Below are 16,797 nucleotides of genomic sequence, written 5' to 3'. Positions count from 1 at the left end.
GGTCAAAAAGGGGTTTTTAAAGTGATGCATGCCTACAAGAGGAAACACCAGGCCCATTCATCTCACTCCTAACCCTGGGAAAGCAGCGGGAGGAGTCCTGCTAGGAGGGATCAGAAACTGAAGGAAGCAGGGGCTGGAAATGGAAAGCCAGCACGGGCTCACCTGGCCGACCCCATCGCCTCCTGCAGGGTGGTTTTTGTTTGATTTTAGTTTTCACCGCCCCGATCTGTCAGCAAGATGCAATAAATCGCTTTCATTTCTCTGCGCTGAGTCTGTTTTGCAGGTCCGGGGTCAAAAACAAAAATGCCCATTTCTGCTCTGCCACGAGTCAGGTGGGAAATACCCAAAAAAAAAACAAAAAAACCCACAAAAAACGGGAGCATTTAATCAGTGTTGGGGAGCGTTGTGTTTGCTTTTCTTAAAAGCAGCGCTGCCAGGTTGCTTCAGTTCCAAAGCCAGTTCTTTCTGCTGGGATTGTGAAAAATCCTTAATTCTGAAAACAACCAAATACTGCCAAAAATCGTGTGCAGCCAACCAAATGCCCCAAAATGCCCAAAGGGGGCAAAGGTTCTGGTTTTATCCTAAAAAAAAAAAAAAAAAAGAGCACAAGCCCCCTCATCCACGACGTTTAATTGGGTGATTTTTTTTTTAATACAGGTAGAAAATGTAAAATATTTCAAGCTCTGAAGTCACCTGCTACACGCAGGAGAACGACGTGCCACCCGTCCTGCTTCCCGAGGGTAAAATCTCTCCAAAAAAAAAACCCCAAAACCCTGAGTTTTAAGGCAGAAGGAAGTTTTCCAAGGGCCACCGGCCTGCTGCTGAGTTTCCAGAGCACAAAACCTTCCGCCAAGAGCCCAGCAGGCCCCGCAGGAGGCTCCTACCTGTGGCCTCGATGTACTCGATGCACCTCTCGATGAAGATGGGGATGGGTTTCTCCGGGGTCACCACGCTGCTCAGAGGCACCCCGAAGTAGTTGCTTTCCCACATCGCCTTCGTGATGGACGGCCGAGGCTTGGGCTTTGGTTTCTGCAGGAGAAAGCGGAGCGGGGTTAGGGTCAACAGCAAAAAAAAACCCCTCCTGCTTATTCACAAGCAGCAAATTTGGGCTCAAGAAAGGAGAAATCTGCTGCCACAGCCCCGAGCAGCTCCACGAGGAGAGAGAAAGTGTCCTGCAGTTAGTCAGGATCGCACCTTCGATTAATTACTGCTAATTATCACGGCAAATCCTCGCTAGGACCTATCCAAGGGAATACATGATGAAAACGATGTTTCTTGGAGTGGGTTGCTGTTACTAAGCTCATTTTTCCCCAAAACAGGTGGCAGGAGGGGAAAAGGGCACCTGGGGAAAACGAAGAAACCTGCAGGGACCTTTCCAAAATTTGCCATCAGCTTTCAGGGAATTAAGGCCCAGGTCCAACCGCGGCGATGTTTTGGGGTTTTCCTCCCCAAATCAGCTCGGAGCTGCCCCTCAAGGGAAACCAGGTGTATTTTTGCTGAAAATCTCATCTTTTGGAGTGATGCTCGCCCACACCTAATGCTGCACCTCCTGGGGTTTGTCTTTGGTGGAAAATAAATGCTGTTTTTCCTATAAATACATGTTTTGCCATGGTTTTTTGCTAGAAAACCCCTTTTGAGCATTTGCTGGGAAAGGCATAGAAAGGAACCACCAGAAAAAGGGAGAAATTGGGGAAAAAAAGGGGGATGGAAAGCTGGTTCAACGTGCTGGGATGGCGTAGGGAATGCATCCTCAGACCGATCCCAAAATGCTGCCGTTGTGACCCAAAAGAAACCCCGGTGCTGTTTCAGCCCGAGCTCAGCAGTACCGGCCACCACGCAGACTCCAGCCTAGAAAATGGGAAGGATTTCTTAGAAAGAGATTTATTAAAAAATGATCATTTTGGGGGACTTATTCCTGCAGAACTGCAGGTGCCAGGGGAGGGCGGCGCCGCGGTGTTTTAGGGTGAAAAATGAAGGCTGGGATCTGGGGAGAAATCACGGCCATCAGGTGCACATTTGTGATTAAAAGATCTCCTAGTTTTGCGATTAAAAAAGTAAAAAAATCTCCTATTTTGTCTGTTCCGTGGCGTTTTTTTGCACTTTGTCCTGCTGGCGAGCTGTAGGTGAAAGCACCCCCGGTGCCACCAAACCCTGAGGGGTTTGGGTTTCCTGCAGGACACGGCTGGAGCGAGGGATTTTTATGTTTGGAGGAGTGTGCCGGTGCCTGGCCACAAGGAAATGCCAGCAAACCCTGAGAATTTACCAATTAATTGGTAAATTAATTGGTAAATTGGGGAAAATGCTGAGCACGGCCTCATTGTCGCCAACCCTTTCAAGCCTTGAGGCCGCCGTGGCCCCGGCGTGCGCAGCGCATCCCGCGGCGCGTCGGACCCGAAGGAGAGGGGGGGAAAGGGAAGAGGAAATCTGCCCGCTGATTAAATTAATTATCAAGTGAGTCATCGAGGGAAGAAGGAAAATTAAAAAAAAAACAAAAAAACACAACAGACTGGGGGGGAACTGCTGTCAGCTGCAGCATCCGCTCCCCAGCCCCACGGAGAGGGACGAAAGCGCTGGAAAGCCCAAGGACCTCAAATATCCGCCTGAATTGGGCTTTTGGGCCAAATTCTGCGGATTTAGGTGCAATTTGTGGTGGGAGAATCTTACACGGGGTATTTGTGGCGAAACGGAGGGGTTTTGGGGAGGTTTGAAGCGCTTTGTTAGGGGTACGGGGCTAAATTCTGCCACCGCCGCTCTCGGTCCTCACAGATTTTGTCTGGTTTAGCCAAAATTTCAGCGTTTGCTGCCAAAAAAAAGCATTTCTGCTCCTGCCCTGGATGGTGCTGTGCAGGCTGACCCCGGCGCTACCAAGTCAAAAATCAAGAAACAGGAATTTTTCAGAGTCACCAAAACAGGGGCGGGGGCGAATAAAACCCAAATTACTGCTCGGGGGGCATTTGGGGATCCCCAAATCCAGGCAGGGCAGTGCCTTTGGAAGCCGCTTTGCTTTTTCCTGTTTGGTGACTATTTAAGAGCTGCTCGCCCTCCGTTTCCAATGGAAATTAATAATGCCTTTTAATTTCCTTAATTGCTTTTGCAGCGGGCTCCGCTGGCAGCTCCCGCTGCTCCCTCTGCTGGGTCCAGGTGGCCGAGCACGGTTTTGCTTTTTCGGAAGCTCTGGACTCCCAAAATACCCAAATTTGGGGCATATTTAGGAGATATTTAGCTCGGTTCCTCCTCCAGTTTCGCCTCTGCCATCAATGAAAATATTTTCTTCATGGGAACAGGAGTTAAAAAGGGGGAGTTTGGGCTGAAAAGCTTCAAATGCGCAACTTTCAACTGATGTTGGCAGCTGGGACCCGAAAATGGGCATTTTTCCAGCAAAAAGCCGCCCTCGGGGTCGCTCCTGTCCCCGTGTTTTGGGCTGCACCTCCTGTTTCCCCCCGAAATTCCCCGTTTTTCTGCAGAGTCACGGAACGCATGGGTCGGGCTGGCCAAACACGCCGGGGCTGATAAGGAACCGCGGAGATAAACCTCGTGGTTTTCCACCCCACTGCCAACAGAGCCCATAAAGGGCAGCTCCAGCCGATGGTGTCGGGGTCACCTTCACCCAGGGGGCGAGCACCAGGACCAAAACGGCTTAAAAAGCCTCAAAAAACCTCGAAATCCCCCTGTAAAAACCATCCACAAAGCCTGGTTACACCCGGGCTGCCCCCAGCGGAGGAGCCCAGCTGGCAGCGCTGGCGGGACGGAGATTTTCGGCTTTCCTGCCGGAAAGCCAAGCAGCACCGGGTTTCCCTCCCCAGGACGGAGAGGTTTCTGTCTGAAAAAGGGAGAAAAAGCCTCAGCTGGAAGGCTTACGGACAGCAGCAGAATTATGTCACCTCGAGCTGGAGTTATGCTGTCACCAAAGAACCCCCGAGCAGGGCAGACACGCGCCACCGCCAGTTCTACCTGCCGTGACCACTTCTTAATTGCTCTCCTATTTTTATTTTTATTTTTTTTATTTTTATTTTTATTTTTATTTTTATTTTTGTTATTTTTACTTTTATTTTTACTTTTATTTTTACTTCTATTTTTATCTGCAGGGGTGCTGCAGGTGCTCGCCCCGCGACGCCCCTCGGGTAACGCTGACCCCACTTTACGCCCTACAAGGCGGACACGGGCACGTTTTGGCCCAGCCGAGCGCAGCTCCTTGGAGCTTGTCAGCTAATTGTCACTTCTCAGAGGGGACACCCGTAATGAGCATGGGGAGAACCCCCTCGGAAGCGACTGGGAGTAACCAAAAACGTTAAGGACTGCAGACTTCACTGACTCCAACGATAACGCCTTCAAGTTTCGGCTGTGATAATTCAGCCAACTGCTTCCAAATCCAGCCGTTGTTCTCTTAGAGGACAAACAGCATTTATTTATTTATTTTTTAAACGCAACAGGCTCCCCCAGAGCCACAGTCACGGCACCAAGCCTGTCGGAGTTTAGGAAGCCTCTGGGCTGTGCTCTTAGTTATACGCTCTGAATTTTGGGGTAGAGCTGTGCGGTGCCAGGAGCTGGGCTCGGTGATCCGCGTGCGTCCCTTCCACCTGGGGATATTCGAGGGTTCTAGGACTCCCGCAGCCCACGCCAGCAGCAGCTGAGCTCCCTCCCAGTAAAACCAGCAGAAAAAAAAAAAGCGATTTCTGCCCTCAGCTCGGAGACTTCCCGAGGTTTCCGTCCTCGCTCGCGCCCCTTACCTTCGTCGTCCTCCTCAGGCTGCGCAGGATGTTCCTCCGCCGGGGGTCCTCCCCGTCCGCCGACTCGTAGGGGATAACGGCGTTGTCGCCCTTATACCCTTGGGAGCTCTGATCTTCCTCCTTCTTCCGAATCGGCCCCAGCTCGTCGTCGCTGCCCACGCTGAAGCTGGTCCGGTAGCTGGCAAAGCGGCCGAGCCTCGTGCAGCGCGTCCGATACAGCACGGGCTTGCTCACGGCCGAGACTTTGCGGCCCCGCTCCAGCGAGCTCGTGTCCATCTCGCTGTCCGAGCCGTTGCCGCTGCCGTTGGACTGGGCCTTGTTGATGTTGCGGATGGTGATGATCTTGCCCTGCGTGCTGTCGTGGGGCACGGAGTAGATGTTCTCCTCCTCGTTCCTCGGCTTGACCACGGCGTCCATCGGCTCGGCGTAGTCGGAGGGGTCGAAGCCGTCCGCGGGCAGCCAGCTGCTGGAGGACACGGACTTCCTCTGCCCGTCCCGGTGCCCCTGCTCCAAATAGGAGAGGTCCCCCTTGGTGATGTCGAAATGCACGGGGGGCTTTGGTTTCACCGGAGGAGGTACTTTGTTGTTCAGCTTGCTTTCAAAAGTGCTCATGACGGAGATGAAAGACAAGCCGTCGTTCCCCTCCAGCTCCATGGAGAGCTTCGAGTGGTCTTTGGGCAGGGCGGGCACGGCCGTGTCCTCCCTGAAGGGGCTGTAGGTCGGGGGCTCGATGTCCTCCTCCGAGTCCTGCAGGTTGGAGTTGCAGAGCGGCGAGCCCGCCCGCGGCGAGTTGAACACCTCCTCCGTCGTGCTGCAGGCCTCGGCCACGTTGTCGTACATGTGGGTGGCCTCGATGATGTTTTTTTTCTCCACCACGTCCTTGAAAAAGGAGTGGAAGATCTCGAGCTTGTGCTGGGGCTGGCTGCAGGGGATGGCGGTGAACTTGCCGTCGATCTCCTGGGCGATCTCCTCGCCCTCCGTCAGCTGCTCCCGGCTCAGCTCGTTGTCCAGGATGTCGACGGCGCCGTCGGTGAGGGCCACGAGCTGCACGGGGATGATGTCCTGCACCTCGCACAGGAAGGCACGGAGCATGGCCAAGGACGCCTTGCGCTTGGCCGCGTAGAAGACGATGTAGCCGTGGACGAGGCGGCTTTTCCTGACGCTGAAGGACGAGTGGTAGGAGAGCAGCGAGAGCTCCAGGCGCCGCCTGTGCGGCCCCACGGCCAGCTCGAGGAGGATGGAGCTGCTGCTGCCGCACGGCGAGGGCCGGTAGGTCTGCGACTGCAGGATGGGCGCCAGGAGGTCGTCGGCGTCGAAGGGGTCGCCGCACATCAAGCACATGACGATGCGCAGGTCCACGTCCGCCAGGTCCTTGATGCTGGAGGTGGAGCTGACGAGGTTGAGGTTGCGCTTGGAGTCCAGCAGCCCCTTCAGGACCTGGCTGATCTGCTTCTCGTTGATGTTGCGGCCGTAGGCGATGCCGGCCGAGGCGGGGTCGAGGAAGACGCACTGCAGCTTGCTCGCGATCTGCTGGCCCTGCTGGACCAGGCTGTGCAGCGTCTCGCCGCTCGTGTCCCCTCTCTTGTTGACCAGCATGAGGGTGAGGGGGAGGTGGGCCAAGTGGTTCTCCCTCCGGCCGATGGTCGACTCCCTGCTCTTCTCGATGCTCTCCACGACGTAGGAGAGCGACTCCTTGGAGTTGTAGAGGCAGAGGCAGCCGTGGGGCTGGAAGGTGGGCGTCTGGAAGGCGTTGACGGGCAGCCGGACGTTGCCCTCGATCGGCCGCAGGGACAGCTCGTACATCTTGCCCTCGATCACGTACTTGTCGTCGTTGGTGCACAGCGCCCGGATCTCGTTGGCCAGCTCACGCGCCAGCCCGTCCTTGCCCAGGATCACCAGGTTGATCCTGTCGATGTTGGCGTCCGACAGCAAGTTCTTCTGGTTGCGCTCGGAGGGCCTGATGAAGCAGGAGCTGACCAGCTGCTCGATCTTGGAGTCGATGCAATCCGGGCAGCTCGGGCACGTCTCCTTCGTCGGGTGGTAGACGAAATGGATGTGCTTGAGGATCAGGGCGTCCCGCTCGGCCTGCAGCTTCTGCAAGGCTTTGAAGCGCTGCTCCTCTCCCAGCACGTCCTGGATGACGCCCATCTTCTCCTTGCTGGGCTTGGCGTCGAGCTCCAGCTCGTAGAAGAGCTCCGAGTACTCCAGGAGCAGCTCCTGGAACTCCTCCTTGGCCTTCTCGATGATCTGTTTTTGGTGCTTGCTGTAGATATCCATGTAGATGGACTCCTCCAGCCACATGTAGAAATCCTCGTTCATGATGAAGCTGCGGGCTTCCTCCCAGGGCTTCCCCGGCGTGATGAAAGGGGAAGTCTCCAGGTTTTCCTTGAAAGCCCTCCTCATCTCCGCCCTTTTCCTCTCGTTCCTCAGCTTCTCCAGGTGAGCCTCGTAGAGCTGCTCGGCGGGCTGGGTCTCCATCAGGTCGAAAGGGATGCGCTCGTTCTCCATGTTGTCGATGTGGCTCGTGGCGTCCCAGGGGGTCTCCTCCAGGACCACGAACCACTTGAGGAAGTCCGGCTTCGCCTCCAGGAGCTTCTCCACCTTCACGCAGCTCAGGTGATCGATCTCGTCCAGGTCCGGGATGAGGGCATCGAACGCCTGAGGGAGCTTGGCGAGATAAATCTTCCTCCTGCGCTCGATGTGCTCCTGCTTGAGGCGGTGGACGTGCTGCAGGAAGAGCTTCTTGGCTTTCTGCGTTCCCTCCAGGTAGACGTACTCCTGGTACTCCGCCGAGGACTGCATCTTGCGGCTGACGTTCGACCACGTCTCGTTGTGGTTCTTGACGATGCGGCTCACCAGCCACTCGTACTTGTCCTTGGCGGCGGCGATCTGCTGGCTCTGCTGTTTCAAAGCCTCGAAGTAGGGGATGATTTTTGTCTTCCCCCGGCTTTTGTCGACGAGCTGCACCAAGGTGTTGAAGGCCAGGTCGATGTTGACGTTGGATCGGGCCGACGTCTCCACCACCTGGAGGTTCTTTTTGCTTAAGGCAAAAGTGTGTGCATCCCTAATGTACCGCTCCACGCCCTCGTCGCACTTCGTCAGGACCACCACGATGGGCTTTTTCGTTTTCGCGAGCTGATTGTAAAGGTTGGAAACGAATTTCAGCTGATCGTCAAAGTTCCTGTTCATACCCCTGCTAACGTCAATGCAGAGAAGAAAGCCATCGACCAGCAGCTTTCCGTCCGGCATCTGTTTTTGTTCAAAGTCCTGCTCCAGCCCGAGCTGATCAGTGCAAAAGTACATGAGCTTTTCAGCCGACGCCAGCTTGGTCGCCGCAGCCCGCTTGATGTAGGGCTGCAGGGCCGTGCTGCGGTGCGGCTGAAAGGTCTGGTCGTCGATGAACTCCGTCTGCTCCACCACGTGCATTTTACACTCGGCGCAGTCCTCCAGGGAGCGCACGACCTCCCCCCAGTAGAGGAAGTGGTCGTTATTGACGACCCTTCCCCCAAAGTCACTGGTGCTGAGGACCGAGGTGTGGTCCAGGTGAAACTCGTCGGCGCTGGGCCGGACGAAGCGGTTGCACAGGCAGGATTTCCCGATGCCGCACTGCCCCTTCTCCTTCTCCGTCCCCGACAACCCCACCACGCTAATGTTATAGGTGGGAATGCGAACATCTTGCTTTCTTGCCATCATCATCGTCCGCACATCCTGTCCCAGCCCACCGCTTCCGAGAGGATTAGGGTTCGCGGCTGCGGCGCTCGGCGGGGGCAGCTCTCAGGCCAGGCGGGGCGCCGGGGCGAGGAAATCCCTCGTGCCCATACCGCGCGCGCCGGCAGCGGCTCAGTGCTCGCCGATCCCCGGCGTCGGGCGGCCGACGTTCACCCCTAGGAGAAAAGAGAGAGAGGAGCGTCAGCGCCGAGCATTCCTCAACCCGTGCCCCGTTCCTTCCCCCGCCACCCCGTTCTTGGGATTTGAGCCCCAAAAATGAAGCGCGAGGAGAGAAACGAGAGGTTTGGATTTGCTCTCCGACGGCGAGCAAGCGGCTGAGTATCTGATCCCACTTCCACCGGCGGGATTACCTCTCTCACCCGCGGCGTGGTCTAATAGGATCAGAGGGGTTTAGAAAGGAAGAGGCAGAAGGAGAAGGATCCGGATAAAACCCTACGGAGGAGCCCCGGGTGCGCTCGGAGCCGCGGCAGCGGCGTCTTCCTCGGAGGAAGGAGCGCTCCCAACCGGCGCCCTGGATCCCAATTGGCGCCCTGGATCCCAATTAGCACCCTGGATCCCAATTGGCACCCTGGATCCCAATTAGCGCCCTCAAAACGCGGCAATTGGCCCTCGTTTGTTTTACAATACGAGAGCAGAAAGGGTTTCGCAGCTCGGGGAAAAGGCGAATTAACTCTGCATGCAGATGACACCCTGCCGGGGAGCCGGGGCTCTCCTGCGCCCGCTGGGGTGGCCGGACCAGGCAGTTCTTCCAGTTCTCTTCTCCTCGGGCTGGGTTGCACAACACGCAGAGGCTGCTGCAAACCCGAAACGCCGCTGCACGCTCCCAAAAACCTACCCCAACGCCCGAGCCCTTCGCCGAACCCCTCGGCGAGGTCGCCCCCGGCGGCAGAGCCACCGGCCCGCGCGGTTCCGGAGGCTGCGAGGAGGGGGAAAAGGGGAGGAATCGGGGCAAAACGTGGGGATTTGGGGGGTTTAGGATCCTGCCCTCGGTGCTGCCGCCCTTTCCGGCTCCCCCCCGAGCACGATGCTTCCTGCAGGAGCACCACTCATCCGCAGCGCGTGGCGCTCCTCGGGGCGAGCCTCCGGCGGGCAAAAGGGCGGAACAACCGCAGCACCGGTGCAATGTAAACTATGCTGCCGAGCAGCTGTCAAACCCTTAATTATTTTTGAATAATTACTCATCGCTGAATTTGAAGGAATGCAGCTACTCCCTGGGAGGCTGGCCGGGGCTCGCGCGGCCTCCCCGCAGCTCCTGGGGGAGCACCCCGATTTTCCTCAAGCCTCGCCGTTTTTCCCCCGTTTGGGGACGGGGCACGGGGAATCGGGTGCAGGGGGGGGGTGCCCGGCCCCACGGCGCCGTTTTGGGGTGCTGCTGCTCTCCTCCATCCTCTCCGGGGTACAGGAGCCCCCACCCCGTGCTCCACAGGGTCCCAAAGCGCCGAGTTTTGTGGAGAAACCGAGGCAATTTTAGGGTTTTGGTTGGGGTGTGGGAATCACGTCGGCCTCTGCGGCTGCGATGTGCGGAAGCGGTCGGGCTGCGGGCAGCCGAGGGGTGCCGACGGTGAAGCGAAAGCTGCGGAAAGACTTTGCCAAAAGGAAACCACAGCGGTGACAACGGCGGCGGCGGTCCCCTTTCACTTCCCCCCCCCCCCCCTCCGAAAGCAGGACGGGGCGAGGAGCAGCTCGGGGAGCCTTTCGTCTTTCCCCGTGCCCAGGGGTTCCCAGCGGCGCCGTTCATCCGTGGGGAGCTGCCGGAGAGCCCCGAGCTGGAAGCTCTCTGATTAACAATTAATCTGTGATTTGCCCCAAAATGAAAGGCCTTCCTGGATGGGAAGGTTCAGCAGAGGGACGACGAAACCTAGAGGTGGGGGGGGTTGAGATTTAGGATTGTTCCTCGAGGCGCGCTGTCCAACCCGACGCCCCTCTGGGCGTAATCCTGCCAAGGGGTCACCAAACTCTCTTAAAAACCACCAAAACCTTTAAAAATGACCCCGAGAAGGCAGGCTGACGCAGGGACCGCCCCGTTTCCCACGTTAACCCAAGAACCAGCGTGGGTTTCCTCTCTCTCCTCACTTTTCTCCCCGTGCCACGGGCACAGCGGGTGCCCGAAATGGGTCAGCGGCATCTCTGGGCAGAGCCATCGGAGCCCCGAGAGCATCTGGGGCTGAAACGCTTTAATCTGCCGCAGCAGATGGGCTGCTCGAAGGCAGGGGGGGGGGGGGCGCGAAAACACCCCCCTCCCCAACCCGCTGCCCTCCCGATGACTTTTTTTTTTTTTTTTTTTTGGCAAAATAGCCACCAACGGCGAAGCTGAGGATCGGTTCCGGGAGGGATCCGGTGGGTTCCGCGCTCCAGATCCCCGATATACGCGGAGAGGGAGGGTCCTCGGCTGTGTCCCGTCCCCCCCCTCCCCGATGTCACCGTGCCGTTGAGCTCCTGGTGTGGGCAGGGCTCGGCAGCCGGTTGCAAAAGCGTTTCCACGAACGGGCTCAGGGAGCAAAAGGCAAGAGCAGCTCGGGCAGCTCGCCGGGCACCTCCTCCAGCGCCGTCGCCGCCTTCGTCCCGCTCGGTTTCCCTCGCCAAAAGGGCCCCCGCCGGGCAGACGCCCAAACCGGGCGCCGTCGGGGTTCCTCGCCCCCCCAAATCGTGCCGATCAGACGCAGAAAACGGGGAGAAAAATCATCAGCAGCATCATAATAAACGTAAATCACGGCGGGCTGGGTGAGAGCAGGAAGCGGCGCTCGCCCTCCCCCTGCCGATCGGCTCCAAACCGTTTTGGGGCTAAAAACGGGGGATTGAGGTTCGGGGAGCGGGGTCGCCGCCGGGTTTTCTGCCCGCGGCGGGGAAGCAGACGGACGGATCGCCCCGGAGGCAGGACGGGGGGACAGCTCGCCCCTAAAAACCCCCCAGCCTCGGGTCCTGGAGCCCCGCAAGGGCTCCTCGGCCACCCCCCGGACCCTTCCCCATCCTTACGGCGCGGCGTCTTGGGGTCCCCGCTGGGCGCTGCTCCCTCCTCCGGTGTCCCCCCCCCGAGGGCCGCAGGAGCTCGCTTTCGTTTTCTGCCCTAAAAGCCTGAGTCAGGAGTTACTCATTTACGCTGGAATACCCTCCCCGCAGAGCAGCCCGGGCGGAGAGGTGACGCGGGAGGACGAGGAAGGAGGAAAAAAAAAAAAAAAAAATTAAAAAAAAAAATCCAGCACGGCTCACGGATCCCCCACCGAGGTTTTTTGGGGGGTGTGTGGGGGTGGTTTTTTTTTTTTTTTTCCAAATGTTGGCAGCAGACCCAAAAGGAAAAAAAAAAAAAAAAAGGAAAAATAAAAGGTGTTTTCCAGCCTCAAACACCTGAAAGCTGGGAACCGGCCTCCCTCGCCTCGCCCGCCGTGGGAGAAGCTCCAGGCACCCTGAATTTGGGGTTTTGGTGCTGCTTTTTGTTTGTTTTTCCAACACGAGCTGCGAGTTTTTGTGTTTTGGGCTCTCCCAGGACACGAACAGGCGCCTGGTCCCCAGCAAGGAGAGGTGACAGGGCTGGAATATCGGCAGGAGCGGCGATCCCGCTGGGAAATTGGGGGAAAAAAGGGCAAAAACGGCTCAAGGACACTGAGCTCCTGCCACCCACGTGCCCGAGCACGGAGCTGCCGAGGGAGCGGGGCACGGAACCGCCCGTCCCGTGCGTGTGCCCGCTGGAGGGATCATTTTATGGAAAAAACACAAAAAATGAAGGGTTTGGGGTAGATATTTTAAATATAAGCAGCCGAGGCGCACCGGGACCACGTCACGTTCCCCAGGGGGATCAGCCCCGTCCCGCAGCAGGTTCACGGCTCAGCGGAGGGAGAGCTGATTTCATTTTTGATAAAAAAAAAAAAAAAGGAAAATGATGATCCCAAAAGGAAAAATGACAACCCCAAGAGGGAAACAATGACTCCGAGAGGGAAAACGACGACCCCAAGAGGGAAAACGATGACCCCAAGAGGGAAAACGATGGCCAAATGACGACCCCAAGAGGGAAAACGACGGCCAAATGATGACCCCAAGAGGAAAAACGACGGCCAAATGATGACCCCAAGAGGGAAAACGATGGCCCCAAGAGGGAAAACGATGGCCCCAAAAGCCAACAACCCCAGCCCCGGGATCCTCAACCCATCGGGATCCTCACCAGGGCTCGGGCACCGTGCTCGGAGCCTCTCCAACCCCCCCCAGAGCCCCTGGGGAGCCCCCAAAACCCATCCTGGGGGGCTTTAGGGGCTTTAGGGCCGCGGGAGGTCCCCGTGTGCCGGGTGTCCCGGGGCCGAGGCTCGCTTATCTCAGGCATTTCGGGGGTTAGGCCGGCCCCGCCGCCTTATCTGAGGGCTGCGAAATAGCTCCCAGCTTAAATGGTGGAAGAGCTGGCGGGGGGCCAGGCGGCCTGGACTCTCTCCCCCCCCCCCCAAAACCTCCCCAGCTGGGTCGTTAAAATCCGAGTAGGAAAAAAAAATAAATAATAATAATTAATAATAATGATGATAAAAGCGCCGGGCTGCGGTCGAACCTCGCCGGAGCGGGGTTTTCGGCGAGGGGATGGGCGAAGGGGCTGAGACAGCGGCGACCCCGTGGGTCACGGCTGGGTTTTGGGGGAGTTTTGCTCTGCAGACCCCAAAGCTTTCCCCAAAATGCCCCCCCTGTGGGAGGGGGAAAAGCCCTAAAGTGAGCTTTAAGGGTTTTTAGTTTGCCCTCCCCGGCTCTGCCTTGCGCCCTCGGCACGGGGTCCCCGTCCCGGGCCGCTCCAATTAGCTCGGAGGGTAATTAACGGGGCCAAGCGGGGTGGATCGGGTCCTGCATCGGGTTTTGGGGGCTTCTGCTTGCTTCTTCTGGAGGATTTTCGTGATTTTCGTCGGGGTGGGCAGATGCACAAAGCTCGGCCCCGTGGCCACGGGTCGCCCGCTGGCGATGCCAATTTCGGGTCCGTGTTTGGGGCAGGAATGCCCGATTTCTGGTCCACTTTTCAGGAAAAAATCCCCAATTTCGTGTCCGTGTTTGGGGGAGGAATCCCCAATTTCTGGTCCACCTTACACGAAGTGATCCCAATCTTCTGGTCCAGGGCACACGGAGAAATCCCCAATTTCTGGTCCAGGTTTCACGGAGAAATCCCCCAATTCTGGTCCCCGTTCCACGGAGCAATCCCAAATTCTCCGGTCCATCTTCTGTGGAGCGATCCCCAATTTCTGATCCAAGTTACACGGGAGCGATCCCAATTTTCTGGTCCTTGTTCCGCGGAGCAATCCCAAACTCCTGGTCCACGTTACGCAGAACGATCCCCGTTTTCTGGGCCACATCCCACAGAGCGATCCCAAATCTCTGGTCCACGTTTGGTGGAGCAGTCCCAAATTTCTGGTCCCTGTTCCGTGGAGCAATCCCAAATTTCTCATCCACGTTACACGGAGCAATCCCGAATTTGTGGTCCCCTTTCCGTGGAGCAATCCCAAATTTCTGGTCCTTGTCCCATGGAGCAATCCCAATTTTCTGGTCCCTGTTCTGAGGAGCAATCCCAAATTTCTCGTCCCTGTCCCACGGAGCAATCCCAAATTTCTGGTCCGGGTTCCGTGGAGCACCCCGGGCACCCCATCAGCCCCCAAAAACACCGCGTGGAGCAGGGACAAATCCTGACCCGGGATAAATCCCAATCCAGGACAAATCCCAATCCGGGATAAATCCCAATCCAAGATATATGGGATAAATCCTGACCCGGGATAAATCCCAACCCAGAATATCCTGACCTGGGATAAATCCCAATCCAGAATAAATCCCAATCTGGGACAAATCCCAATCCGGGATATATGGGATAAATCCTGACCTGGGATAAATCCTGACCCGGGATAAATCCCGACCCGGGACATATCCCAATCCGGGATATATGGGATAAATCCTGACCCGGGATAAATCCCAATCCGGGACAAATCCCAATCCAGGATATATGGGATAAATCCTGACCCAGGATAAATCCCAAACACCCAGGACCCAGCCAGGAGACCCCGGGCCCCATCCTAAAGCCTCACCCAGGAACAGGGATTTGGGTGAAAATCCCTTTTTTTTTTATGATTTTTTTAAGGTGGGAAAGCAGAGAGCCCTGCGGGAGCTCAGAGCCGCCGAGGGCGCGGGGAAGAAAGGCGATTTGGGGCCAAAACGCCGAGTTTCGGTCAAAGCCGCTCGCAGCCCCGAGGGAAGCGGGGCGTTTTGGTGCAAAACGGGGGGGAAACGGTAAAATCAATAAATATGTAAATAAGGGGACAGCACCAAAAAACCTCGCGGGACCCAAAAGCAGCACCAGGACCTTCCGGTGCCCCCCCCCACCCCGGTGTGGGGCTGGGGGTGAGGGGAAGGAGCCCCCCGGGTGGGGACGAGACGTCCCGAAATGGGGTAAAAAACAGAAAAAAAGGGATTTTAACCCCTCTAGTTGTCTTAAAATCCCCCCCCCGAAAGGAAAACGTCGCCCTGAGGGGGCCGGGCTCCCGGTGGAGGCTCCGGTCCCGGTTTAGGGTCAGGTTTTAGGGTTTAGGGCTCGGGTTTAGGGGCAGGTTTTAGGGTTTAGGGCCAGGTTTTAGGGCCAAATTGTAGGGTTTAGGGCCAAGCACACAGCCCGCAGCACCTGCACTCGCCCCCCCCCACCCCCCCTCGGTGCCCCCCCCAGGACCCGGTGCCCCCCCCCCGGTGCCCCCGAGCCCCGTTTCGGAAAGAGGCCGGAGGGGGAAAAAAAAAAAAAAAAAAAAAAAAAAAAAAACAGAAATGGACCCAAAATCGCTGGAAATGAAAGGAAAACGAGTGGCGGGGGGGAGGGTCCCGCCTTGGGGTGGGGGGGGGCACCAGGGGGGGCCGCGGCCTCGCGGAGGGAGAGCGGAGCCGGGGGGGGGGGGGGCAAAACAGGGGGGGAGATCCCGGCACGGAGCCTCCCAGTAGCCCCCCAGTAGCCTCCCAGTACCTTCCCAGTAGCCTCCCGGAGGCCTCCGGATGGGCCGGAGGGAGGCCGCAGAGCCCCCGGGGGGGGTTTAAGGGTGAGGGGGGGGGCACGGAGCTCTGGGGGCTTTTTTTTTTTATGGGGGGGGTCTTTGGGGACCTTGAGCCCCCTCCCCAAAATACCGGGCCTCGAATCCGGGGGGCAACGGGGGCTGCCCCCCCCCCACAGCCCCCATCTGGGGGGGGCACCTCTGTCTGTGCCCCCCCCCCCCCCCCCCAGGATTTGGGGGTCCCCTTAAGCTAAAGGGCAGCTGCTGGGGGGGGGGAGGATGGGAGAAGCCCCCCCCCAAAAAAAATAATTGGGGGGGGGGGTTTAAAGCTGCCCCCCCAGACATCACCCAGCTGGGGGAGGTGTTAAAGGGAATGGGGGGGGATTTTTTTGGGGGGGGGGCTTAATAAGGAGGGGGTTAAATGGGGGGGGCTTAAAGGAACCTTAAAAGGGGCGGGGTCCTTAAGGGGGGGGCTTAAAGGGGAGGGGGGTTAAAGGGGGGGGTCCTAAAAGCGGGGTCCTTAAGGGGGGGTCCTAAAGGGGGTCCTTAAAGGGGGTCCTAAAGGAGGGGGGGGCTTAAAGGGGATCTTAAAGGGGGGGTCCTAAAGGGGGGGGTCCTTAAAGGGGGGGGGGTCCTAAAGGGGATCTTAAAGGGGAGGGCCCTAAAAGGGGGTCCTAAAGGGGGGAGGGGGCGTTTAGGGGGGGGTCTCCTCTCCCCAAATCGCCCCCCCCCAAGCCACGGGGGGGGGGGGGGGAATCTCCTTCCCCCTCCCCCATTAACGGAGAGGGGTGATTGAGGGGGGGGGGTCCCCGTTCCCCCCCCCACCCCCCCCCCCCCAAAAACGGCCTCGCCCTGCGACCCCCCCCCAAATGATGATGATGATGCTGGGGGGGGGGAGGGGGGGGCGGGGCGGGGGGGTCCCGGTGCCCCCTCCCCCAGGCGCTGGGCGGGGGTGGGGCCGGCCCCATTGTTCCTTCCCGGTTGGGGGGGGGGGTTTAACGGTGAGGGGGGGGGGGTTAACGGTGATGAGGGGGGGGTTAACGTGTGAGGGGGGGGGGGGGGCGCTGCCCGTTCCTTACCGTGGCGGCGGCGGCGGCGCGGGGCCGTGCCGGGGGGGCTGGGGGCGGGCGGCGGCGGCGCCATCTCCCCCCCCACGGGGCCGCCGGGGCGGGCTGGGCCTGTAATGGCGGCGGCGGCGCCTTCCTCCCCCTCCCCCCTCCTCCTCCTCCTCCTCCTCCTCCTCCTCCTCCCTCAGTGCCGGGGGGGGGGCGGCGGGCAGCGGCGCGCGCGCGGGGGCGCGCGGCGGCGGCGGCGCATGCGCGGGGAATGGGATGGGAGGGGCGGGGGGGGCGGGGCCTGCGCACACC

At 58.5% G+C, this 16,797-nt stretch overlaps 1 protein-coding gene across 2 annotated transcripts; it reads right to left on the bottom strand.

The window, feature by feature from the left end:
• Window positions 1-257: 257 nt before the first annotated feature.
• On the bottom strand, window positions 258-16,647 carry ARHGAP35 (Rho GTPase activating protein 35). Of its 2 annotated transcripts, XM_082785385.1 has the most exons (3): window positions 16,510-16,647; window positions 4,728-8,611; window positions 259-1,029 (listed from the first exon to the last, which is right to left on the bottom strand). In XM_082785385.1, exons 2-3 carry the CDS (start codon window positions 8,421-8,423, stop codon window positions 781-783), a joined length of 3,945 nt encoding a protein of 1,314 aa, XP_082641511.1. In that variant the 5' UTR covers window positions 8,424-8,611; window positions 16,510-16,647; the 3' UTR covers window positions 259-780. The 2 variants fall into 2 exon arrangements, with proteins under 2 accessions (XP_082641512.1, XP_082641511.1); XM_082785386.1 differs by lacking the exon at window positions 16,510-16,647 and having other exon boundaries at window positions 258-1,029; window positions 4,728-8,486.
• Window positions 16,648-16,797: the final 150 nt, after the last annotated feature.

The sequence above is a fragment of the Aythya marila genome (assembly GCF_965140915.1).
Source record: "Aythya marila genome assembly, contig: HAP1_HAP1_SCAFFOLD_73, whole genome shotgun sequence".
Taxonomy (NCBI): domain Eukaryota; kingdom Metazoa; phylum Chordata; class Aves; order Anseriformes; family Anatidae; genus Aythya; species Aythya marila.
This window is presented reverse-complemented; position numbering and strand designations above follow the sequence as displayed.

Excerpts from the sequence above, each read along its gene's own strand:
- ARHGAP35 (XM_082785385.1), bottom strand. The coding sequence starts at position 8,423 with ATGATGATGGCAAGAAAGCAAGATGTTCGCATTCCCACCTATAACATT. Across the intron at positions 1,030-4,727 it reads GCCTGAGGAGGACGACGAAG|AAACCAAAGCCCAAGCCTCG; the intron begins GTAAGGGGCGCG and ends TTTCTCCTGCAG.